This window comes from Schistocerca americana, chromosome 2 (genome assembly GCF_021461395.2).
Source record: "Schistocerca americana isolate TAMUIC-IGC-003095 chromosome 2, iqSchAmer2.1, whole genome shotgun sequence".
Lineage (NCBI taxonomy): Eukaryota > Metazoa > Arthropoda > Insecta > Orthoptera > Acrididae > Schistocerca > Schistocerca americana.
In genome coordinates, this window is record NC_060120.1 from 804,671,688 (window position 1) to 804,697,968 (window position 26,281).

General features: G+C 42.9%; 1 protein-coding gene across 1 annotated transcript in view; it reads right to left on the reverse strand.

Annotated features, from left to right (window-relative positions):
* The window catches only part of LOC124595668 (pickpocket protein 28-like), a 126,388-nt gene that overhangs the window by 60,439 nt on the left and 39,668 nt on the right, over window positions 1–26,281 (reverse strand). The window contains exon 4 of the mRNA XM_047134514.1: window positions 19,517–19,616. Within this exon, the coding sequence (XP_046990470.1) occupies window positions 19,517–19,616 (100 nt within the window). The remainder of the gene's footprint in view (window positions 1–19,516; window positions 19,617–26,281) is intronic.

Below are 26,281 nucleotides of genomic sequence, written 5' to 3' on the forward strand. Positions count from 1 at the left end.
TGCCCACAAAACTGTTACTGATTTTCACACAACAAAGAAGTAAATTCTATGAATAAAAAGCTCTCAATTAACTTCCAGCGTCAAATTTCCGGATAAAATCGCAAAGTTCCTTGAGTGCCTCCATTGTCATCGTCAGAAGCTAAGACCGTCGTGGAACAGGAGAGGCGCACACTTGTATGCCCGGATTATGGCAACTGGTTGGCTAGATTACGTCACGGAGGTGGCAAATTCTGAAGTGACATCCTCTACGTCCACAGATTATGTTAGTGCCCGCTGCCCAGTGACGTTTGCAGCAACACAAATCATGTCAGGCGGTACACTGTATGAAGTCTTCCTCAGTGACCCTTCATCAGGTGTACTCTACCGTGAGTTGCTAAGTGTATACCAGGTGCCTCTACTGAAGTTGTTATCATACAGTCTAATTTCCAGTCCTCATGAAGATGGGGCGAATGACAGAAAGGAGCTATCGTGTTTGGACGTAATAATGACCACATCATGAGTGAAGTTGGCCATCTTTGCGTATCGGCGCAGAATGGCCAACGTGTTTACAGGAATGGTGTACCACTCGAAAGTTTGCAACACAGCGTAAGAACAGTGCACTAAAAAATCCTAACAGAGAAGACCGGAGCGATTATCGCTCCTTGTCAGTGACAAGTAGTTTCAAACCTGCAAATGATGTTGTCACTGACTGAACGGCCATTTCAACTGGTTTTGTGACGGAGATTTTGTCCCTAGTGTATATCTTACATTTAATATTGCAATATACGCGCGAATGCAGTACGATATTTTTATTTCGCTCTTGCTTACGAATGTTATTTCCAAATATATGTCTACGTACGATCAAATGTAAAGCTCTGTATAAGCATCATCTGTAAAGAGAAAATGCTGTGGCCCGGTAGGACAGGACTTTGTAATTAAAAAACTGATGTGCGGACAGTTGAAAGTCGGTATTCGGAGAAAGATCGATACCGTCTTCGCTGAAGTTACGTTCGGCATAAATTTCTTTTCAGGACCAGTTTACACAGCAGTTAGCAGATGAAAACGAGAAGGGACAATCATACCGAACAAGGAGACGGAAACAGTTTTTTATAGAACATGGTAAACGTAATGGGGAATCTTCCAGAGACACATCAGGGCATCATTATTGCAAGGAATCATTAATTTCAAGAAGAAAAATTGATTCGAAGCTTTCCAACAAAGAGAGACGACGAGAAAGCTGGAGACTGAAGACAAGACGAACCGAAGGTTCAGCAGTGAAATCTAAGCAGAAGACGACAGGAGGACGATTTCAAGATATCGAAAGAACGTGGATCGTGAGCGCCTGTCACGAAGGTAACGCGAGTACACATATGGTGCATTGACAGCGATGGTGTATAGTGTTGACGGCAACTCTTATTTTGGCCAAGATAGGTGAAGAGAGAGGGTGAGATAAGTGGCGGTGACAGCGTTACAATAGACAGTGACTATTAAGTAATCTTTGCGGTACTGACAACAGACACGGAACAGTACATCATTTGCTACGATCATTTACTCTGGGGGGCCAAAGCACTCAATGATCTGAAAGTGGAAGTTTTAATAAGCTGAGGCCACGCTATTCAAATTATTACATGATCGCCAATTGTTGCAATAACAACAGTGTGCTCCCTGCCGCCGTTGGATAAGCAGCTGCAGCAGCAAGTCGTTTACTCCTAGCTCACTCATTTGTTACATAGTTTAATTCCTAATTTCTTTGCGTGTTTTTGGTACTTGCATTGTTTAATTCATAAATTTCGGGCGTATTATAGTATTTGAGAGTTGTAGCATCGCGTTTTAGTACCTGAATAGTGTAAAATCGCGTAGTCTCCTTCCGCCGCCGAGCAGTGTCAGCAGTGCGCAAGTAGCAGCATTACTGCATTTACTAGGCAATCTTGTATTTTAATAACCGTTTAAATTTTGTCGATTTGTTTGCGCTCTCTGTAGATTAGTTCAGACGTTCTTTGCAAAACAGTTTTTAGCATGGATAGGGACTGCAACTGCTGTGTTCGGATGCAGGCTGAGTTGGCATCCCTTCGCTCCCAGCTTCAGCCAGTGTTGGCTTCGGTCACACAGCTTGAGGCTGTTGCCAATGGGCATCACTGTGGGGGTCCGGATGGGGGTTTGTCGGGGACGGCCAGCTCGTCCCACGCATCCCCCGATCGGACTACGACTGTGGTTGCCCGGGATACTGCCCACATTGAGGCTGATCCCTCACCTGTGGTAGAGTGGGAGGTCGTCTCAAGGTGTGGCAGGGGGCGAAAGACATTCTGGAGGGCTGAACGGAAGGCCTCTCCAGTTTGTCTGACGAACCGATTTCAGGCTCTGTCTCAGGCTGATACTGATCTTCGGCCTGACATGGCTGCTTGTCCTGTTCCAGAGGTTGCCCCTCAGTCTGCAAGATCCGGGTGGTCGCAGAGGGTGGGCTTACTGGTAGTTGGGAGCTCCAACGTCAGGCGCGTAATGGGGCCCCTTAGGGAAATAGCAGCAAGAGAGGGGAAGAAAACCAATGTGCACTCCGTGTGCATTCCGGGGGGAGTCATTCCAGATGTGGAAAGGGCCCTTCCGGATGCCATGAAGGGTACAGGGTGCACCCATCTGCGGGTGGTCGCTCATGTCGGCACCAATGATGTGTGTCGCTGTGAATCGGAGGAAATCCTCTCTGGCTTCCGGCGTCTATCTGATTTGGTGAAGACTGCCAGTCTCGCTAGCGGGATGAAAGCAGAGCTCACCATCTGCAGCATCGTCGACAGTGCGGACCTTTGGTACAGAGCCGAGTGGAGGGTCTGAATCAGAGGCTGAGACGGTTCTGCGACCGTGTGGGCTGCAGATTCCTCGACTTGCGCCATAGGGTGGTGGGGTTTCGGGTTCCGCTGGATAGGTCAGGAGTCCACTACACGCAACAAGCGGCTACACGGGTAGCAGGGGTTGTGTGGCGTGGGCTGGGCGGTTTTTTAGGTTGGATGGCCTTGGGCAAGTACAGAAAGGGCAACAGCCTCAACGGGTGCGGGGCAAAGTCAGGACATGCGGGGACCAAGCAGCAATCGGTATTGTAATTGTCAACTGTCGAAGCTGCGTTGTTAAAGTACCAGAACTTCAAGCGCTGATAGAAAGCACCGAAGCTGAAATCGTTATAGGTACAGAAAGCTGGCTTAAGCCAGAGATAAATTCTGCCGAAATTTTTACAAACGTACAGACGGTGTTTAGAAAGGATAGATTGCATGCAACCGGTGGTGGAGTGTTCGTCGCTGTTAGTAGTAGTTTATCCTGTAGTGAAGTAGAAGTGGATAGTTCCTGTGAATTATTATGGGTGGAGGTTACACTCAACAACCGAGCTAGGTTAATAATTGGCTCCTTTTACCGACCTCCCGACTCAGCAGCATTAGTGGCAGAACAACTGAGAGAAAATTTGGAATACATTTCACATAAATTTTCTCAGCATGTTATAGTCTTAGGTGGAGATTTCAATTTACCAGATATAGACTGGGACACTCAGATGTTTAGGACGGGTGGTAAGGACAGAGCATTGAGTGACATTATACTGAGTGCACTATCCGAAAATTACCTCGAGCAATTAAACAGAGAACCGACTCGTGGAGATAACATCTTGGACCTACTGATAACAAACAGCCCGAACTTTTCGACTCTTTAAGTGCAGAACAGGGAATCAGTGATCATAAGGCCGTTGCAGCATCCCTGAATATGGAAGTTAATAGGAATATAAAAAAAGGGAGGAAGGTTTATCTGTTTAGCAAGAGTAATAGAAGGCAGATTTCAGACTACCTAACAGATCAAAACGAAAATTTCTGTTCCGACACTGACAATGTTGAGTGTTTATGGAAAAAGTTCAAGGCAATCGTAAAATGCGTTTTAGACAGGTACGTGCCGAGTAAAACTGTGAGGGACGGGAAAAACCCACCTTGGTACAACAACAAAGTTAGGAAACTACTGCGAAAGCAAAGACAGCTTCACTCCAAGTTTAAGCGCAGCCAAAACCTCTCAGACAAACAGAAGCTAAACGATGTCAAAGTTAGCGTAAGGAGGGCTATGCGTGAAGCGTTCAGTGAATTCGAAAGTAAAATTCTATGTACCGACTTGACAGAAAATCATAGGAAGTTCTGGTCTTACGTTAAATCAGTAAGTGGCTCGAAACAGCATATCCAGACACTACGGGATGATGATGGCATTGAAACAGAGGATGACACGCGTAAAGCTGAAATACTAAACACCTTTTTCCAAAGCTGTTTCACAGAGGAAGACCGCACTGCAGTTCCTTCTCTAAATCCTCGCACAAACGAAAAAATGGCTGACATCGAAATAAGTGTCCAAGGAATAGAGAAGCAACTGGAATCACTCAATAGAGGGAAGTCCACTGGACCTGGCGGGATACCAAATCGATTCTAACTGAGTACGCGAAGGAACTTGCCCTCCTTCTAACAGCCGTGTACTGCAAGTCTCTAGAGGAACGGAGGGTTCCAAATGATTGGAAAAGAGCACAGGTAGTCCCAGTCTTCAAGAAGGGTCGTCGAGCAGATGCGCAAAACTATAGACCTATATCTCTGACGTCGATCTAATGTAGAATTTTAGAACATGTTTTTTGCTCGAGTATCATGTCGTTTTTGGAAACCCAGAATCTACTATGTAGGAATCAACATGGATTCCGGAAACAGCGATCGTGTGAGACCCAACTCGCTTTATTTGTTCATGAGACCCAGAAAATATTAGATACAGGCTCCCAGGTAGATGCTATTTTTCTTGACTTCCGGAAGGCGTTCGATACAGTTCCGCACTGTCGCCTGATAAACAAAGTAAGAGCCTACGGAATATCAGACCAGCTGTGTGGCTGGATTGAAGAGTTTTTAGCAAACAGAACACAGCATGTTGTTATCAATGGAGAGACGTCTACAGACGTTAAAGTAGCCTCTGGCGTGCCATAGGGGAGTGTTATGGGACCATTGCTTTTCACAATATATATAAATGACCTAGTAGATAGTGTCGGAAGTTCCATGCGGCTTTTCGCGGATGATGCTGTAGTATACAGAGAAGTTGCAGCATTAGAAAATTGTAGCGAAATGCAGGAAGATCTGCAGCGGATAGGCACTTGGTGAAGGGAGTGGCAACTGTCCCTTAACATAGACAAATGTAATGTATTGCGAATACATAGAAAGAAGGATCCTTTATTGTATGATTATATGATAGCGGAACAAACACTGGTAGCAGTTACTTCTGTAAAATATCTGGGAGTATGCGTGCGGAACGATTTGAAGTGGAATGATGATATAAAATTAATTGTTGGTAAGGCGGGTACCAGGTTGAGATTCATTGGGAGAGTGCTTAGAAAATGTAGTCCATCAACAAAGGTGGTGGCTTACAAAACACTCGTTCGACCTATACTTGAGTATTGCTCATCAGTGTGGGATCCGTACCAGATCGGTTTGACGGAGGAGATAGAGAAGATCCAAAGAAGAGCGGCGCGTTTCGTCACAGGGTTATTTGGTAACCGTGATAGCGTTACGGAGATGTTTAATAAACTCAAGTGGCAGACTCTGCAAGAGAGGCGCTCTGCATCGCGGTGTAGCTTGCTCGCCAGGTTTCGAGAGGGTGCGTTTCTGGATGAGGTATCGAATATATTGCTTCCCCCTACTTATACCTCCCGAGGAGATCACGAATGTAAAATTAGAGAGATTAGAGCGCGCACGGAGGCTTTCAGACAGTCGTTCTTCCCGCGAACCATACGCGACTGGAACAGGAAAGGGAGGTAATGACAGTGGCACGTAAAGTGCCCTCCGCCACACACCGTTGGGTGGCTTGCGGAGTATAAATGTAGATGTAGATGTAGAACTGCGTACATATGTAGATAGCCTGGCTAGTACCATGTTGAGATCCTATCTGAAGTGTTTTAATGAAATTCCGGAGGTTGGAATGAGAGACGGAGCCATATTTGAGATACTTAAGATTTCATCTACGCTACTGTCCATTAAAACTGCAACACCAAGAAGAAATGCAGATCATAAACGGGTATTCATTAGACAAATATATTATACTAGAACTGACATGTGATTACATTTCCACGCAATTTGGCTGCATAGATCCTGAGAAATCAATACCCAGAACAACCACCCCTGGCCGAAATAACGGCCTTGATACGCCTGGGCATTGAGTCAAACAGAGCTTGGATGTCCATGCAGCTTCAACACGATACCACATATCATCAAGAGTAGTGACTGGCGTATTGTGACGAGCCAGTTGCTCGGCCATCATTGACCAGACGTTTTCAATTGGTGAGAGATCTGGAGAATGTGCTGGCCAGGGCAGCAGTCGAACATTTTCTGTATCCAGAAAGGCCCGTACAGGACCTGCAACATGCGTTCGTGCATTATCCTGCTGAAACGTAGGGTTTCGCTGGCATCGAATGAAGGGTACAGCCACGGGTCGTAACACATCTGAAATGTAACGTCCACTGTTCAAAGTGCCGTCAATGCGAACAAGAGGTGACCGAGACGTGTAACCAATGGCACCCCATTCCATCACGCCGGGTGATACGCCAGTATGGCGATGACAAATACACGCTTCCAATGTGCGTTCACCGCGATTTCACCAAACACGGATGCGCTCGTCATGATGCTGTCAACAGAACCTGGATTCATCCGAAAAAATGACATTTTGCCATTCGTGCACCCAGGTTCGTCGTTGAGTACACCATCGCAGGCGCTCCTGTCTGTGATGCAGCGTCAAGGGTAACCGCAGTCATGGTCTCCGAGCTGATAGTCCATGCTGCTGCAAACGTCGTCGAACTGTTCGTGCAGATGGTTGTTGTCTTGCAGACGTCCCCATCTGTTGACTCAGGGATCGAGACGTGGCTGCACGATCCGTTACAGCCATGCGGATAAGATGCCTGTCATCTGGACTGCTAGTGATACGAGGCCGTTGGGATTCAGCACGGCATTCCGTATTACCCTCCTGAACCCACCAATTCCATATTCTGCTAACAGTCATTGGATCTCGACCAACGCGAGCAGCAATGTCGCGATACGATCAACCGCAATCGCGATAGGCTACAATCCGACCTTTATCAAAGTCGAAAACGTGATGGTACGCATTTCTCCTCCTTGCACGAGGCATTACAACAACGTATCACGAGGCAACGCCGGTCAACTGCTGTTTGTATATGAGAAATCGGTTGGAAACTTTCCTCATGTCAGCACGTTATAGGTGTCGCCACCGGCGCTAACCTTGTGTGAATGCTCTGAATCGCTAATCATTTGCATATCACAGCATCTTCTTCCTGTCGGTTAAATTTCGCGTCTGTAGCACGTCATCTTCGTGGTGTAGCAGTTTTAATGGCCAGAAGTGTAATTTTTATCATTACGAAACGCATCATAGCCATACTGACAAGTGGCTGATGGCAGCAGAGCAGGCAACCAGAGACGTTCCTCGCAACGAGCGGAGACAAGGGAACATTGGCAGTACGTTTTATGAATCTTAGTTAGTTCTCACTGGAACAAATGCAGCAGAAACACAGTCGCAAGCACAAGACGCTACAAATGGTTCAAATGGCTCTGAGCACTATGGGACGTAACATCTGTGGTCATTAGTCCCCTAGAACTTAGAACTACATAAACCTAACTAACCTAAGGACATCACACACATCCATGCCCGAGGCAGGATTCGAACCTGCGACCGTAGCGGTCACGCGGTTCCAGACTGAAGCGCCTAGAACCGCACGCCCACACCGGCCGGCCAAGACGCAACAGATCCATAATGACAATTATAAGCTCAGTTATTGAAAACACTTCGAGAGGTAAAATTTTTCACTAGCAATCAGTCACCACCAGTGAAGAGCATTTAAGAATTACAGGAGTCACAGACTATTACTTGCAGCAGAATATTTTCGTTACGGTAAAAGTCAAGTGAGGAAACTTTGTTTTCTCGAAGAAGTACTATTACATCTTGCTAGATTAAGACAGTTCAACTTCGTAATTTAACTTTGTTTCCAGAGCTTGATGCATTTCTGCCATTGTGTCAATATAGCATTCAAAGACGGCAGTGAACACATGCAAGTACGTACGCAGCAGTTATGATTTTGTTATAGTCATCCCACAGAACAGTTTAAATTCGGTTTGCAACCATTTACATACAAATTGTTCAATAAATTCTAATAAGTTTCTAGCAAGTCTAGCAACCATCAGTTTGCAGAGGAAAATTTGCCGTAGGAACATTAATACACACTACCTCTCTCTGAAGCAAGACGTTGCTCATTCTTCATAATAAAATTCGAAACCTTACTGTTATGCTGTATTTGTTTCTGTTTATGTACGGCTGAGACTGTGTGTGAACTCTGGTGTACTGTTCAGCTGCAAGTATGAACGTGAGGCTTGGTTTCGTACGAGTGCAGTTAAGGCATCTGGGCAGATATGACTGATTTTAATAAAAACAGAAGCTGGTGTGCAGGTGGTAATTCAAGCGTCAGGCATTGATAGTGACAGTTGTCAGTCATTCCACCAGACGTAGAATGTAAGAGAGCAGTATTCCAGTGTTATTTAAGCAGTCTGACGAGATAACAATAACCGTTTTTGTTTCTGAGCCAACACTGCTAAGGGAACTGCACGCAGTAGACATCTGGACTCTGGTACGTCGGAAAAGACAAGTCTTGCAGCCCAATAGTATATCCTGTTGCCATAAAACAGAAGTGCAACTCTCAATATGTTCCTCTTGAAGTCTGTATTAGGGAACAGGAGTGCTTCTTTCACAGGATCAGGTAAATCATCAACACGGCTCCAACTGTATTCAAAAAGAGTCCAAAGCTATCGTTTATTTCTGAAAAAATAGATTAACAATTTGTACAAAGCTGCATGTCTTCAGAAGCCAAACAATTCAGAAACTGGACAGTAGCTGAAAGGAAACGCGTGGTACGGTGCGATGAGTCACGATTTCGTCTCCTTTCAAGTGATGCAGGCATCGCGTGTATCGACGCCCTGATGATGCATTTTCTTTTAAGATAGGAGGTGCTTGTGTACATAATTTCCAAGCTCATGTAACACGGACACGTTTTGCCCTAAGTTGCTTGACGGGGCGGAAACCTGTTGGCTAGCAGGCATCGGGGACGGCTAGGTCGTTCCCTAAGCTGTCACACGACAAGCTATGTGATTAAAAAATGCTGCTTCAGGTACACATGTTTGTTACAGTAATTGTGAGTTTTCTCAGCAAATAAGCACAATTCTTCCCTATACGCATCAATCAACTCAGTAATAGTTTCTTCCTTCCACTGTGCAGGCATCCGCGATAGTTGAAAGGCACTGTGAGATAAAAGCCCAACCAAAGGCCTTCCTAGTAGTGCTGTTGATAAAATATCGTTATATAGATTTTTTTCTATAAAATATCAATATACAGGATGATTATAATTGTAATTAAAGTTAAACTTTCAAAACGCTGTAGAAATGACACCACTGGTCAGAATGGCGTCAAACTGCAACCGAATATTATCGGAGAAGGGGGAAAACGTATGGCAGAAGAAAAAAAAAACAGTGTGAAAATTGATCAATAGAAGGCGCTGTGTGTGTCAGAATAAGTAAATGAAATGACCTGTTATGCGCACGACCCATTGCAGTTGGTATAAGTACGCCGGGTACACTGCTTTTCCTCCTTTCGCGTCTGCGACGTTCGCCATGACTGTCTCAATGCAGGATCGCGCTCTGCTTGTAAAGCTCTATTACAAGTACAACAATGATGACTGTGCACATTTGGCTCTGCAGAAGTTCCGGACACTGAACGGTTTGGAAAAAGGCGTTGGTCCGATGACTGCCTTGGGTCTGGAGAAAATGATTCGGAAATTGGAGAAGACAGGTTGTTTTGGTGTGCAACCTGGTAGAGGGAGGAGACGAATTGATTCAACATCAGTTCACACAGCAATTCAGGAGGAGACGAGTAGTGGTGTGCAAACGTGTAGCGCACGGAGAATTGCCCGACCATTGGACATACCTTGGCCACGGTGCGTAAAATCCTACAAAACGTCCTCCTTCGCTATCCATTCAAAATTACCCATGTGCACGAGTTGCTTCCTGTTGACCTGCCAGCAAGAGAGACCTTTGCTTTAGAATATCTTGCTCGTATGGTAGTGGACAATGACTGGCCATGGAAAATTTGGTAGACAGACGAAGCCCACTTCCGTCTAACAGGATATGTCAGTATACAGAATTGTCGAATATGGGCAACGGAAAATCCATACGAAAATCAACCAATATCACTTCATCCTGAAAAGGCCACTGTGTGGTGCGGGTTTACGGCGTCATTTGTCATTGGGCCATATTTTTTCTAAGAGACAAGTGCTTCCGGTCCAGTCTCCTGTACATTCACTGGTATGCGCTGTAAGTCTTTTATGCAACCGTGTCATTCCAGCTCTCCAACAGCGTGGATATCATTTTTATGCAAGATAGCGCATCTCCACACATTGCAAATCCAGTTAAGCAGCTGCTAAAACGCTATTTCGGAAATGCTAGAATTATCAGCCGCCATTTCCCTACAGCCTGGCTGTCCCGATCAGCTGATCTTAATCCTTGTGACTTCTGGCCGTGGGGCTATCTGAAAGATATGTTCAGTGTTCCGACTGCAAACTTAGCTGCACTGAAGGCACGCATTCCACAACAGATTCTGAACATGTCCTCGGAAACACTTCGATCAGTTGTGGAACATGTTGTTTCTCGATTTCAACTTGTTGCAGAAAACGGTGAACAGCATATTAAACATGGTTTGCGATAGTCCCACGGAAATTAATAATCCGATTTGATTTATATAGATGCTTTTACTCGGTTTTTGGCCTAGGAACAATTAAAAACCGATGTGATTGATGCTTTTTATGCCGATTTTGGGCACAGGACAATTAAAAACCGATTTTTCCCATTCGATTTGATATGACCTTGCCGTGATGGATAGGCTTACGTAATTAACAATATCACACCTGTACACCCATATACACTGAGTAGTACAGTTTGTTTAACGTCAAACGTACACCTTAGGCAGTGTTGTATAATTCATTGGTCATTTCTGATCAACCACAATTAAATTACGATGCTTACAGCGCCATCTGTTGTTACATTTTATAGCTATTTATTTTTCTTCTGCCATACGTTTACCCCCTTCTCCGAAAATATTCCGTTGCAATTTGGCGTCATTCTGGCCAGTGGTCAGAAAGTTTAATTTTAATTATAATCACCCTGTATAACGGCGCTAATATTTCTACCGATATATCGACATCGAAACGACAATATCGAGTGCCGACAGTACCGATATTTCTATTTTACGTTACGTTTTTTTCACAATTTTCGGAAAATATATGAAGTTGTCCTTTTGAAATTGTAGTAGGACATAATTTTACTTTCATGGTGAGAAGGGAGTCTTACTACCTTTTAAGCGTTCGTCACGCCCAGTCTTTCTCTTTGACTGTGTGAAGGAAGTATAGGCGGCACACAGAGGAACTCCGGCTGCACTGGGAGGGGGGGTAAGGAATAATAAGACTTCCGATGTGAAGAGACAGCACACCAGTCGTGTTACAATATATTTTCAAGGCAACCAGTCGGCTACTTCTGCTGGACATCGACATTTCTTCAAAAGCAGCTGCTGAAAATGATGGACAAAAATCTAAATTCGTCGTTGCGGTGGGCGGAGACGTGTGACGGGAAATGCTGACGTAATCGGCGCTCGGCGCTACCAACAGAAACTGAAGCTTTTAGCTTCACCATGTAGTTCTGATACTACAACTGCTAGGTAGCTGGCTTTTAAAGAAACGAAAAAACAGTGAAGTCGACATGAAGTGCTCCTGACAAATCCGATATGTGACGAGGCCGAACGATGGACCCATCAGATACGTTTTATTGTGCCACTTACATGCAGAGTGCATTGTTAGCAATGTGGCCATCGGCAAGCGCGAACGTGCATCGTTTTTCTTTCAATTCTTGCTCTAAGGTGGATGGGCTGGTTGCTAGCTTGTTGATTTACAGAATATCTAATAATAAATCAATACTTAAATATACAGCCCTAAAACTGCCAGTATACTTACAATGTACAGCCGATATTTTTATAGGCAGCTACGTCGATAATTTTTCCGCCGTTTTATCGATACATTTTCTTGATATATCCAAAAAGCAAATTATGTACATAAAATTAATAAATAAATATATGTGTTTTCAGCATAAAATGAAAAACATGGGCCTTTATAAGATCCTCTTTAACAGATTGGACCGTCCCTTTGACAAAATCGTGGGTACATCCTTGATTAGAGAGCTTCTACCATTTCCTGACTCACGCAGGCTACATCAGAAGGAGGCAACAGAGTCAGCGATAACTAACCTAACATCAAGGAAGTTACAGAGCGAAGGAAGAACTCACAATGTGCTAAGCTAAATGCCAAAAAGCTATACATTGGTCAGGAAGTACTTGTGAAATCTCATCCTGTATCACAGAAAAATAAGCATCTAAGTCATAGGTTGTTCTTGATATACAATGAACATTACAGAATTCGTCAAATAGCACATGACAATGCAGTAGAAATGGCTACAATAAACAATATGTACCAAAAAAAGTAAAGGACTACATCATGTAATATATATCAAACCATTTATGGAATAGTGACTTTTGTATTTCGCTCAGGTATGATCGTCTTGAATACTATCGTGAAGCGTTATTGGTATGGCATACATTTCTGACATATTATGTTCTTTATAATGTTTTGTGATAATTTTGTTTTTACTTGCAGTATATGTGATACGAGAGCATTATCCTGTTGAAATATGTACTTCTTTCTGTTGTAACTAATTACGCACTTTTTTTCATCAGGTCATACTATGACAAGTATGATAAAATTCAATATGTTGAAACGAATTTGGTAATTATGCACATATTGTAGACATATGAGACACGCACTGTTGAATGAAAAGTTTTGTTTAGTACTATATGATGACAATAGGCGGAGATGGAAAACATGAATGAGAAGGCTATTGATTGATATACAGATGTATTTTTGTGCTAAAATGAGTATTTTAATGAACATATGCTACCAACTCGTAATGCTTTTTCCCCCTTTTTCACATTTTTAGCGCTTAACTAATTATCTTGCCATGGATTAGTTTAATTTTGTGAAATGTATATAATTTCCTTGCATAATATAGCTATTGCTTAACATAGCAAAAAACCGATTTTTCCCATTCGATGTGATATGATCTTGCCGTGATGGATAGGCTTACGTAATTAACAATATCACACCTGTACACCCATATACATTGAATAGTACACTTTGTTTAACGTCAAACGTACACCTTAGGCAGTGTTGTATAGTAATGTATAATAAAGTGAACTATTGCAATACATGATTATTGGTGCACCACCATACCTTTTTAACAGTGACTTATTATTGGGATTTTGTGATGACGCTGGTACCTTGCATTTTTATGATAATACAAAAATGGCTCTGAGCACTAAGGGACTTAACTTCTGAGGTCATCAGTCCCCTAGAACTTAGAACTACTTAAACCTAACTAACCTAAGGACAACACACACATCCATGCCCGAGGCAGGACTCGAACCTGCGATCGTAGCGATCGCGCGGTTCCAGACTGTAGCGCCTACAACCGCTCGACCACTCCGGCCGGTTGTGATAATACACTTTGCTTTTTTTGCTGCATTGTTTTTATGATGAAACGTGTTGTTTGTGTTCTGTCTTAGCATAAGAATGTGTACTTCTTTTTGTTTACTGTTTTACAACAATTTTTGCTGCATATATGTAGTATAAGATACTTCGCTGTATTGCTCTTCTGATGAAACATTTGTCATGTTCATTTGGGTACAACAATGAATTTGGCTACATTGCTAGTCTATGAAATATTTTTGTGAATATGTGTATATTGTGGCGCCTATAGTTTTACGAGAGTTCATTTAGGATAAGTGATTACTGTTAGAGGCTATAAATAAGGTAAATGTCATGACTAATAAGAAAATGATGAAAAATGGGTACAGGAAGACAGTAAATAAAGAATATAGCAGGTGTACTTTGACATGAAATAGAAATGGAAGTAGTAAAATGTGTGAGCAGGAAGGTCGAATAAAATTGCACATATTCTTTGGTTGCAGAAAGATGTTGATTGCAATATGGAAATTTAAATGCTTGTACCCAGGATGAATAATGGTTATATTATATGATTATAATGGTGAGATAACGAAATATTTGAAGGAAGATTGAATATGATATTTGGGGCAGGTAAACTGAAATAGAAGATATTACTAAAAAGTATGAGAATTCAGCAAAATAATAAATTTATGAAGTACGTATACATAAGTTAGAAAGCTGGTCAGTATATTGGAGTAGTATATGATGCTAGCATAGAATATCACACATACTGACTGAGACTTTGACTCTGAAGTGCACTCAGTTCATTTTCTTTCCCAATACATGAACTATCATACATTTTTTTTGTTTGTCCTTTATTTATGATCTGTACACCTTCTTGCTCTTACGTTGTGTGAGTAGTTTTCATGCATGTATTTTTATTACCACTGTTCCTATGTTTTAGATGTTAATCGTTAATTCTGCGTAATCAGATATTTTTGCCCACTTAGATTTTCTCGTACAGTATCATCGTCATTTGTCACCGTAAGAAGATATTGATGTTCTCCAAAGAAAAATCACCAAACAGCCTTATGTTTTCAGAAAATATTTTATTTAAATGACCAGTATCCGCATCTCATTAATGCCCTCTTCAGGTGCCTGTGCACTCCATGTGTAGACAATCACACATATCGATACTTGCATAACTGGAGCCATCAACATCTGGATTCCGTGAATTCGTTTTTAGAGTGTTTATTTTGAAGACTTGACGACTTGGGGCCTGAAGATGGCATTAATGAGATGCCGAAACTGGTCTCTACGTAAAATAAATTCTGAAAACATATGGTTGTTTGGCGATTTCTCTTTGATAAATATTTGACCAGCCACTGTCCCGTATCCACGATGAATCAACAGATGTTGCTGTTTTTCCAGTTGCTCCACTTGTTAAACTTTACTTTTGTGTCTTGCACAGACTACTGCACAATTATTTGTGTGTATACATGTTTTTTTATCACACTGATTATTGTAATCTAAAAATATTCGTGTTTTGTACATAAGCTTCGTCTTACATTTTCATGCAACACTCTTGTACCATTTTACGTACTCGCTAGGAATAAGGTCGTATTTTACTATATATGAAAGCTTCATATATTTTGGTTATTTCACATAGATATTTATAGGTCATTTCTTAGAGACAATACTGCATGTCCAGTTCCGATTTTTGTCATGTAAAAAAAAATCAATGAAGTTACTATGAGCTGAACTAATTTTTGCACACACTTAAAGGAAATAGTAGCACTGAGTGCGAAGATACGTATGAGCCTTCAAATGGACACACGAGCTGTCAGTGTAAATTATTTCCTTGAGTCCGCTCAAATTAGATTCTACATTTACTATCAATCTTCAGAGTGTTGTCTGCAATGGGTAAACAAGTGCCTTACCGAGGCTGCCTCTGATGAAACTTCATCAATCTTCAGGAAATGTGTCAGTATGGTGGTAGTTGCATTCCCCTTCTTACCCACACGCATGATGAAAAGAGATATTGAACAGTATCTTTGTTGGTGCTAAGTGATGCAACATTTTTACCTTCAAGCGTATTCCCATAGTAGCCTCAGGATTAATGATATGAGACATTAAAGCAAATCTTCAAGGGTCACAACTGATGCAGTATGTATCTACAATGTACAGAACTCGACAAATAGTGTGTCAGCTCCCTTCCTGTGCAAAGACAATCTCCACATGTAAAAAACAGCTCGGAGTATTTTCTTGTACCTTTCGTAATCTAAGGTCCTAACACTTCTAATATTATTTATAATTGTAGTTTATTGTACTCACTTTTTTGTAATTAAGAAAAATCATTCTCCTTGTCCCACCAGAGCTAAGACAATCCGTATGAAACTTTTTCTGGGGCTCAGGGAATAATGTAAGGTTTTCATCTGTGTTCTGCCACTGTATATAACTCAACTTAACTGGGAGAAAGTTGTATGAGGTCCCTGCCTGAGTAGTGGATACGATCCTCGACTCTGTGTTGAATGTAATCTGTGGTGCAGCTGGTCGCCGGTCAGTTGTGCAGTGCCTGGGTATTCTTATTTGAGACTTAATAGCTAAGAGTTGTTTTCGGAGAAAGAGAATTAATTTTTGTGAATTCGGGGAAAATTATCTGAAATACTTTATTATGGATATGAAAACTTGTTTGTAAAAATGTGTTACTCATTCTACTAACGAAGAAGATTTTTGAAGGAATATTTCAAGGCAGCCAATGCATATGCAAGAATGAAATGTATGTTTGTCAGAGCTACTAATTGCAAGAAGTCTTACTCCCTTAAATAACTAAAAATATTCATGGTCAGCGTTAATTTAATCTCTTTGTTTAGGTTACATCACAAGTAGGACAATCAGTTTAAATGTCCGCAATCTTTTTAACAAAGAGAGAATTTTGTAGTTGTTACAGTCTTCGTATGTTGTTCTATCTTTTTGGCAATAATCAGAGTTCAGTTTTTCAAGAACGCGTTTTTCTTTAAAGTGAAACCCTCTTCCATCATCCTTAGTAAAGTGTTGAATATTCTGTCGTGTGTGAACTGCATATTACGCCAGTCGAAGCCACAGACTGTTTCTGAAAAGCAAAAAACTAATTTTGTAGTGAGTAGATTATTTTTCTTCTGATTTCTGATTTCTGCTGATTTCAATTTGCTTCCGAGAACGTCAGCACAGCAGACACAAAAAAGCATGCTGTGCATCAGGTAAGTTGCTTTTATTGCACGGCAGATTCACTTTGCAGTGTTCTGAGCAAATAGCATACAATCAGAATTTTCTGGAAATGTGCTTATTAAGCAGATTAATTTACAGTGAACAGTGTAGGTAATAGTAAACAGTTATTTTGAACCGTGTTGAGGAGTATTTTGTTTCGAAGATATTTCAAGCCAAACTGTGCACGTCATGTTACGCAACTTTCAAAAATGTTCAAATGTGTGTGAAATCTTATGGGACTTAACTGCTAAGGTCATCAGTCCCTAAGCTTACACACTACTTAACCTAAATTATCCTAAGGACAAACACACACACCCATGCCCCAGGGAGGACTCGAACCTCCGCCGGGACCAGCCGCACAGTCCATGACTGCAGCGCCTCAAACCGCTCGGCTAATCCCGTGCGGCGCAACTTTCATAACGGGCTTCAGTACTGAGTTACAGTTAAATAGTTTTCACTGAGTATACTGTTAGTTTATTTTGGAATTTAATAAGATTTATTTTCATTCTTTCAAATTCATCGTTTCCCTTGGATTAAACTTTTGTTTCACGACACTGTTCACAAGCGCAACACAGGGCTAACAACGAGTATTGCTCAACAGTTGAATACGATATGTAAAGCACGTGTCATACGCGGAGAATGTTTTCGAAAAACGAATATTCAGTTTTTTTTCAACTACAGATAAATTTTTATGCAAAGCTCACAACAGGACATAACAGCACTGCATCGTTCACGACGATGTTCAACGGATGTGCCTCACATGGAACGAAACACTACTTGGTAGCTAAAGTGATATCATTAAAAACGAGTACGCTAACTAGCCATTTGTGCAAAAACTGCGAATGTGTAGTTATGGCCACCACCGATTTGAGTATGGAGTACCGTCCTACTTACAACGATTTAAATAGTGTATATAAAGTTTCTCATTAAACTGGGTTCAAATTTCAGCCATGAACTACCTCACCGTGCACAACATTGGGGAATGTGGTACACGTGTGATGAGGTAGAGTCACTTTATTCTGCTGATGTAAGACGACATCTGTGGGTCCGTTTATGCCGCAGCCTCGCTGTTAGCCTCTCGCTGCTCGCCGCTGGCACACTCTACCTCACAGGTACCCGGAAGCCGTGTTTCATTTACGCTACATCCTCACCTCAAGTTTCAGGATATACGGTGATGATCGCAGCGCGAAAGGCAAACCACGTTAATATCATCGCCTGGCAAAGGTCTCAGAGAGGAGCTCTGGTGCAAGTTAAATGGGCCAGTAAGACTCAGTGGGCTTGTTTCATCATCGCCGGATCGTGCCAGCGTGCAGTGAGGCGGCAGCGTAAACGACCCTAAAGCGCCACTATGGTTCAAGATGAATAGGTTGAGGAGCATTTGTCCGTTGGCCTCCAAAACACCTTAGCTATGTCCTCTGTATTTTACTGTCTGTGGTCGCCTCTAAAGTAAAGTGTACAGCGCTTCCTTCGCTACGTTTGAAGAACTGGAGCAGCGAATTCTACAAGTCTGACAGGATTTATGAGATGATCCAAGGGTGTTTGAAAGAATTTGTTGCTCACTGCTAGACAAGTGTAGAATTGTCCCAAATATATGACATGCAGACCACCTACTTTGACAAGTAAGAATGTACAATTATTTGTAAAGTATAGGGCCCTGAAGCAGTGCTGTATGTATCGGAAAGGTAGGCCAGGAAGCATAGCAGTCAACGACGCCTGCTTGCGAGCAGACATGTGAGCCGGCAAGTAAACTTCTCCCATGCTACAAGGCTTCAAGTCGTACGCCATTGTTTGTCTTCTTGATGCAATAATTTACCAACAGCCGTATGTACTGTAGAAATTTATTTTATTTTATGAACTTCTATGTGCTACCAGTTTCGGCATTACATTGATGCCATCTTCAGGCCCCACTCGTCATAGTCGTAAAATCGCTATACACGGAAGGAGCCGTATGACTGGATCCGTGAATCAATCGTCCTGCAACTGAGTTCATGCCAGCCGTCGTCCCACGATCCATAATGGATCAAGTGCTCAGTCCATGTTGCCTGGACACCAAGAGCTGTTGCAGGACGGGCGATTCACGGGTCCAGTTATATGGCTCCTTCCGTGTATAGCGGTTTTACGACTATGACGAGTGGGGCCTGAAGGTGGCATCAGTGAAATGCCGAAACTGGTAGCACGTAGAAGTTCATAAAATAAAATAAATTCTACAGTACATACGGCTGTTGGTAAATTATTGCATCAAGAAGTTCATGCCAGCCGTCGTCCCACGATCCATAATGGATCAACGAAGACCATTGTTTGTGGTCACGTTGGACATTTCGCATTGGTAGAACTAAAAATCGGCCATCTTCATTTCATGGTGTGATCTTGGGCATGTCCAAACGCGGTAACTCGTTTCTGCTATTCTGGGACGTGTCCATTTCGATCACCTTACTGCGCCGATCCACCGATTCCATAAAACAACCTGGCAAATACTAATCACCTCACTGCGATGGCTTTACTTGTTGAAGGGTTACATGTCCGCCGGTACCAATTATACACCACCTTTTACAACTCCTCCAAACCAACCATTGTTCTTTTATGTGGATGACTAATTTTTGTACAACGAGCAAGTAGCATGGGATGACAAAGAGAGTCACGTCTGCTGTTATAAGCTGGGCGTACCTCCTTGAGAAACTCGACGGTGCTGTAGTTGGTGAACAAGTCTCCTTTGTTGTAGACGTGAGCATCGCAGACCAGGGATACGTCCGAGTACATTCTCTGCCTACAAAAAAGAGATAAACAGTACGACAGTTAACATATTATGTTTAATGAATCAGTAATTGATTGTACAAAAATGTTAAAATGTGTGTGAATTCCTAAGGGACCAAACTGCGGAGGTCATCGGTCCATGGACTTACATACTACTTAGACTAACTTATGCTAAGAACAACAAAGACAGTCATGCCCGAGGGAGGACTCGAACCTCCGGCGTGAGGGGCCGCGCAATCCGTGACACGGCGCCTCAAACCGCGAGGCCACTCCCCGCGGCATTCGATTGTACAAAATGTCGCGAGGTACACGCGGTATGGATAACTTTATGTTACGTTCTCAGTCACTTTATCTGCTGTTTATACCGTATTTATTGTAAGTAGGTAGAACTTTTTATGAACAAGAGTTTTTCTATCTACTGTAAATCTGAAATGATTGTTACGCAATCGAAACCGGTCTTCGCACTGTATAAATTTTCGACCTAGACAAAAACTTTATATCCTACGGGATGAACTTGTCTGTTGGAAAATGAGTTCTTCCTCCGCGCGCATTGGTCTCTGCTTAGGGGTATGTGAGAGTTGTGTCGTACGTTCTTAGGAAGTGCAGATGAGAGTAAGGGAAGAGCGTATAGTGTAGTGTTAAGTTTTTGTTGTAGGATGACGATGAGAGGAGGAAGAAGGTGAAACTCGGTCCCGGCACACATAGCGTATTTCTCTCGATTAAGGAAGCCGCCAAGGTTAACGTCCCCATCCGATTGGCGGATCACCGTCAACAGTGTCGCATGCCCTCATTTCATGAGGCACGGCGGAGAACTTTGGAGTTTTATGCTGGACACTTGCGCAAAGACATGTGATGTAGAACTACCTGCTCTCGTGTTGCCGGCCTGATACTGGCAGTGAAATTTTCTTCCATCACCAGGATTCAGACCAGCTTATCTTCAAGCAGAACGGCACCGCACAGGCGTGCGTTAGCTACCTTCGCTACGGAGGCTGGTTTCAGCTCTGTGATATTCTTGCAAAATATTTTCGAGTTAACTTTCTTTTTTTAGCGCCTCTGTTGTTGATCAAGATCACTCTACAGAACAGTGCATCGATATAATGATGTATGAAGCCTTCTCTTAGCTATTCGTCTACATTGTGCTCTAGTGTGATAGGAGAAATCCCAGTAAGTTTTCGTCGGATTTCATGTACAACAAACAGATAATTAGTCTCTTCAAAGAGACAGCAAGTACTCGTCCAGTTGGTTTAAGAATCTGCAGAGACACAATTAAATTCTTCATGGACGTGGAAAGCGCGCTAAAATATTGAGAAACAAATATTATGCAAACAGAAAAGAGCAAAAGGTACCGTGGAGCAACACTTCAAGAAAAGAATGAGAAACATCAACAACATATTATAGAATCCATAAAATGGGAAGAGCATACAGAATAACTAAGACTGTTTACAATAAAGAGCTGCATCTCTAGAAACGTAAAAATAAGCAGTTATAATATGCAGGATGGTCCATTGATAGCGACCGGGCCAAATATCTCACGGAATAAGCGTCAAACGAAAAAACTACAAAGAACGAAACTCGTCCTGCTTGAAGGGGGAAACCAGATGGCGTTATGATTGGCCCGCTAGATGGCGCTGCCATAGGTCAAACGGATATCAACAGCGTTTTTGTAAATAGGAACCCCCATTTTTTATTACATGTTCGTGTAGTACGTAAAGAAATATGTATGTTTTAGTTGGACCACTTTTTTCGCTTTGCGATAGGTGGCGCTGTAATAGTTACAAACGTGTAATTACGTGGTATCACGTAACATTCCGCCAGTGCGGACGGTATTTGCTTCGTGATACATTACCCGTGTTGAAATGGACCGTTTACCAACTGCGGAAAAGGCCGATATCGTGTTGATGTATGGCTATTGTGATCAAAATGCCCAACTGGCGTGTGCTACGTATGCTGTTCGGTATCCTGGACGACATCATCCAAATGTCCGGACCGTTCGCCGGATAGTTACGTTATTTAAGGAAACAGGAAGCGTTCAGCCACATGTGAAACGTCAACCAAGACCAGCAACAAATGATGATGCCCAAGTAAGTGTTTTAGCTGCTGTCGCGGCTAATCCGCACATCAGTAGGAGACAAGTTGGTCGAGAATCGGGAATTTCTAAAACGTCGGTGCTGAAAATGCTACATCAACATCGATTGCACCCGTACCATATATCTACGCACCAGGAATTGCATGGCGACGACTTTGCACGTCGTGTACAGTTCTGCCACTGGGCACAAGAGAAATTACGGGACGATGACAGATCTTTTGCACACGTTCTATTTAGCGACGAAGCGTCATTCACCAACAGCGGTAACGTAAACCGGCATAATATGCACTATTGGGCAACGGAAAATCCACGATGGCTGCGACAAGTGGAACATCAGCGACCTTGGCAGGTTAATGTATGGTGCGGCATTATGCGAGGAAGTATAATTGGCCCCCAGTTTATCGATGGCAATCTAATTGGTGCAATGTATACTGATTTCCTACGTAATGTTCTACCGATGTTACTACAAGATGTTTCACTGCATGACAGAATGGCGATGTACTCCCAACATGATGGATGTCCGGCACATAGCTCGCAGGTTCGAATCCTGCCTCGGGCGTGGATGTTTGTGATGTCCTTAGGTTAGTTAGGTTTAACTAGTTCTAAGTTCTAGGGGACTAATGACCTCAGCAGTTGAGTCCCATAGTGCTCAGAGCCGAGCCATAGCTCGCGTGCGGTCATATTTCATGACAGATGGATTGGTCGTCCAAGCACCGTACCATGGCCCGCACGTTCACCGGATCCGACGTCCTCGGATTTCTTTCTGTGGGGAAATTTGAAGGATATTTGCTATCGTGATCCATCGACAACGCCTGACAACATGCATCAGCGCATTGTCAATGCATGTGCGAACATTACGGAAGGCGAACTACTCGCTGTTGAGAGGAATGTCATTACACGTATTGCCAAATGCATTGAGGTTGACGGACATCATTTTGAGCATTTATTGCATTAATGTGGTATTTACAGGTAATCACACTGTAACAGCATGCGTTCTCAGAAATGATAAGTTCACGAAGGTACATGTATCACATAAAATGTTCAAACGTACCTACGTTCTGTATTTTAATTTAAAAAACCTATCTGTCACCAACTGTTCGTCTAAAATTGTGAGCAATATGTTTGTGACTATTACAGCGCCATCTATCACAAAGCGAAAAAGTCGTCCAACTAAAACATTCATATTTCTTTACGTACTACACGAATATGTAATAAAAAAATGGGCGTTCCTATTTAAAAAAACGCAATTGATATCCGTTTTACCTATGGCAGCGCCATCTAGCGGGCCAACCATAGCGCCATCTGCTTTCCCCCTTCAAGCTAGTCTCGCGTCCGTCGGCCGTCGTAATTTAATATATTATTATTGTTATTATTATTTTTTGATTGTTGCCGACTTACGTGGCGGGCCTTCATAAAAATGATATTTAAGTTGAACAGTGTAATAAACTTTTCATATAAATTTCCTCGGCTAGTCAGTTGACGTTAAAGCAAAAGATCTTTAGTTATTAATTACAATTGCGGCCCACACACGCGCGAGAGTATTTTTCTTACCTCCGTTAACCATTGTATTGTAGTCAGAGTCCTGGCTCTGGGTCTCGGCTATGCTACTGAAAATAAGAATCTTAAACCTAAGTATTTCTGCAACTTTGTGCGGCTGTGGAGAAAAATTAATATTATGCTAATAGCGGGCGAGTTTTCCGCTTCCGCTAATTTTTCATAAGTTAATATCGCCACGTAATGGCGTCGTTGGCTGCATCGGCCGCTGCGATTGTTGAGCTGTAAATTACTTGAATGCAGGTTAATTCAAGGAAGGCGGACATGAAATCGGGATCACCTCTTACAAATTAAAAGTGCACAATAACATTCAATTAATATATTATCTGCTTAACTCATACAAATATGCTTACATTTGTCAGCACACGCAAGATGTCCCTCTAGACACATTCAAGACAAGCGAAGAAGTAAGGTTGACTAAAAAATTAACAAAAGAGTGTAACTGGGCGTCTCTTTAGATCATTCTGTCATAAATTATTTCTTTGCAATCTAAACCTACACAGAGAAATTATTATTTTAAGGCTACATGAGAAAAAAAATCTCTTACAAATTATGAATGTCTTCTTTATAAATATGGTCTTTTCGTAATATGGCACTGGGGACGCTATACTAGACAAGTTTCGTCTTTGTGGTTTTTTCGTTTGACGCTTATTTTGTGAGATATTTGGCCCGGTCACCGTCAATGGACCACCCTGTATACTGAATACAGAATGCATCTGTGCAGACGGTTGGTTAACATTAAAACACGTATCACGGATATTAGTAATATTGGGAACAACAATTATAAATAAAATTTTAGTCCCACGAAGAACTAGTTTGAAAAGACGTAGAAATAAGCAACACGGAAGAAAAAGGAGTGGTATAGGTGAACGAAAGCGGCAGAAGTACGATTTCAACACAGAAATAAAACAGGAGTGAAGTGATTTTCTTTTTCAAAGGAATAGACAGTAAAATGACGTGTAAATATTGGAGGAAGAGGAAACAAAAATGAGACAGAACTGAAATCAATAATAGTGTCTAGAGGGTGATAACAAAGAGACAGAAAAGAAAAAGAGATGAAATTAAATTTTCCTTAAGATGTGTTTTAGCTTTTATCTCGTTCAGACTAAAAAAATCATTTCTCTAGAAAGGCCTCCAGTAGACATGCTTTTTTCTTACAATGAGCATACTGTATTGTAACCTACAGGTGTTCATTATACTGGATCGCATATAGCGAAATATATGGAACTGTTGTCTCGTTATTCTGGCACCTCCTTCCCTTGGCTGTGATGATATATGGTTGCTTCTTTCTCCGCATTTTCATCTTTAACAAGCTTCTCTATGCCAGAAAAAATTTGTTAATCTTCTTCTTTTTCCTACTCGTATCCTAAGTCTTGGCGGCGTCAGTATGTAATCCTGGATTTAGAGAAGTTGGTGGTAGAGAATGGCCACATGCCTTTCCCGCCGTCACCTCGTTACCGACCGTGGCAAAACACATGTACCCCATCTGTCTGCGTATAGTGTTATCCATGCGAAAGTGTGAAAAAGTTTAAGAAATGTTTGCGAATTGTGTAACTGACAAGGGAAACTCCCCTTCGCACATCCGTCAGATTCAGTGGGAACATGGCCCAGTGGATGATCCGTCAAAAACTGAACACAGATCAAGCATGAAAACAAAAGAAGGTGTGCTGAACGGCGAAAAACAGTGGGCGGTCCTAGTATAAGAAATGCAATATGAGGCAGACTGAACTAGCAGGCGCGTTGTGGTTAAGTGGCAGTCGGCCTTTGGCTGTGGTGAGGCGCGCGCGCCTTGTTTGCGTCTCGCCTGTTGTCCTGCTTGCGAACGAGCGCGCGTTTGTTTACTTCCGCGTAGCGGCTTGTTTCAGAGTCCGACTACACTGACCACCACGGCGTTTTCTTACCCCCACGCCACAATTAAATTAAATTTTCCCTTAGATCACGAACAACAGAAGGCGTATGAAGTTGAATGTTTTATTTGGGATGAAATGCGTCTCCCGCCACAAGACATTCTCGGAATACATTTTTCAATCCTTAGTACTACTGCGTACATAAAGCTGGCGAATGACGAGCTGTACGCCGACGTTGTGCGACGCCACACTAATGACCTCAAGTTCCGATACTCTGACGGACATACAGCGACTGTAGTGGTTGATCACGCTGGTTTTGGCCTCCGAACGTTGCGGCATTTCGAACTCCCGTTTGAAGTACCGTCGGACGCTGTGGTGGCCGCTTTTAAACCATACGGCAACGTCGTCACTCACGAACGTGGAAGACGTTCGAAACGTACCGTGTCCTCAATGGTGTCCGTGGTCCGCCCCGGTAGCTGAGTGGTCAGCGTGACAGACTGTCAATCCTAAGGGCCCGGGTTCGATTCCCGGCTGGGTCGGAAATTTTTCTCCGCTCAGGGACTGGGTGTTGTGTTGTCCTAATCATCATAATTTCATCCCCATGGACGCGCAGGTCGCCGAAGTGGCGTCAAATTGAAAGACCTGCACCAGGCGAACGGTCTACCCGACGGGAGGCCCTAGCCACACGACATTTCCATTTCCAATGGTGTCCGTCAGATAAAAACTGAACTACCGAAACATGTGCCTTGCTACTTGGTTACTGCCGGCTGCGGGCTGTCGTCATGTACGGTGGCCAGGAATGCACCTGTTGAGGTTGCGACCAGGAAGACCATGTCCGTTCTGATTGCCTGCGACGTAGACCGGTTCAGACGCCGATCGAAGACGTCGCTCTCGCTGCGGCGCCCACTGTGTTACTCTGACTTACGCGTCTGCGGCGGTGCTGCCTGCTACGCCCCCTCTGAATCAGTCGGTAACCGTGTCGGCCCCTCTCGATGACGCGATTGTCTTTTCGCCAGTCTCTCCTACACCCCTGCCGGAGTTGCTACAAATGAATGACGACCGTCAGCAGGCACAAACTGTCTGCCCCGACTCCATGATTGTTGACAATGGACCTACCTCTGCCTTTCTGCCATCTGGCCACATGTCGGACGATAGCCGCCCGCCATCCGACAGGGAACAGCATGTTAGAAA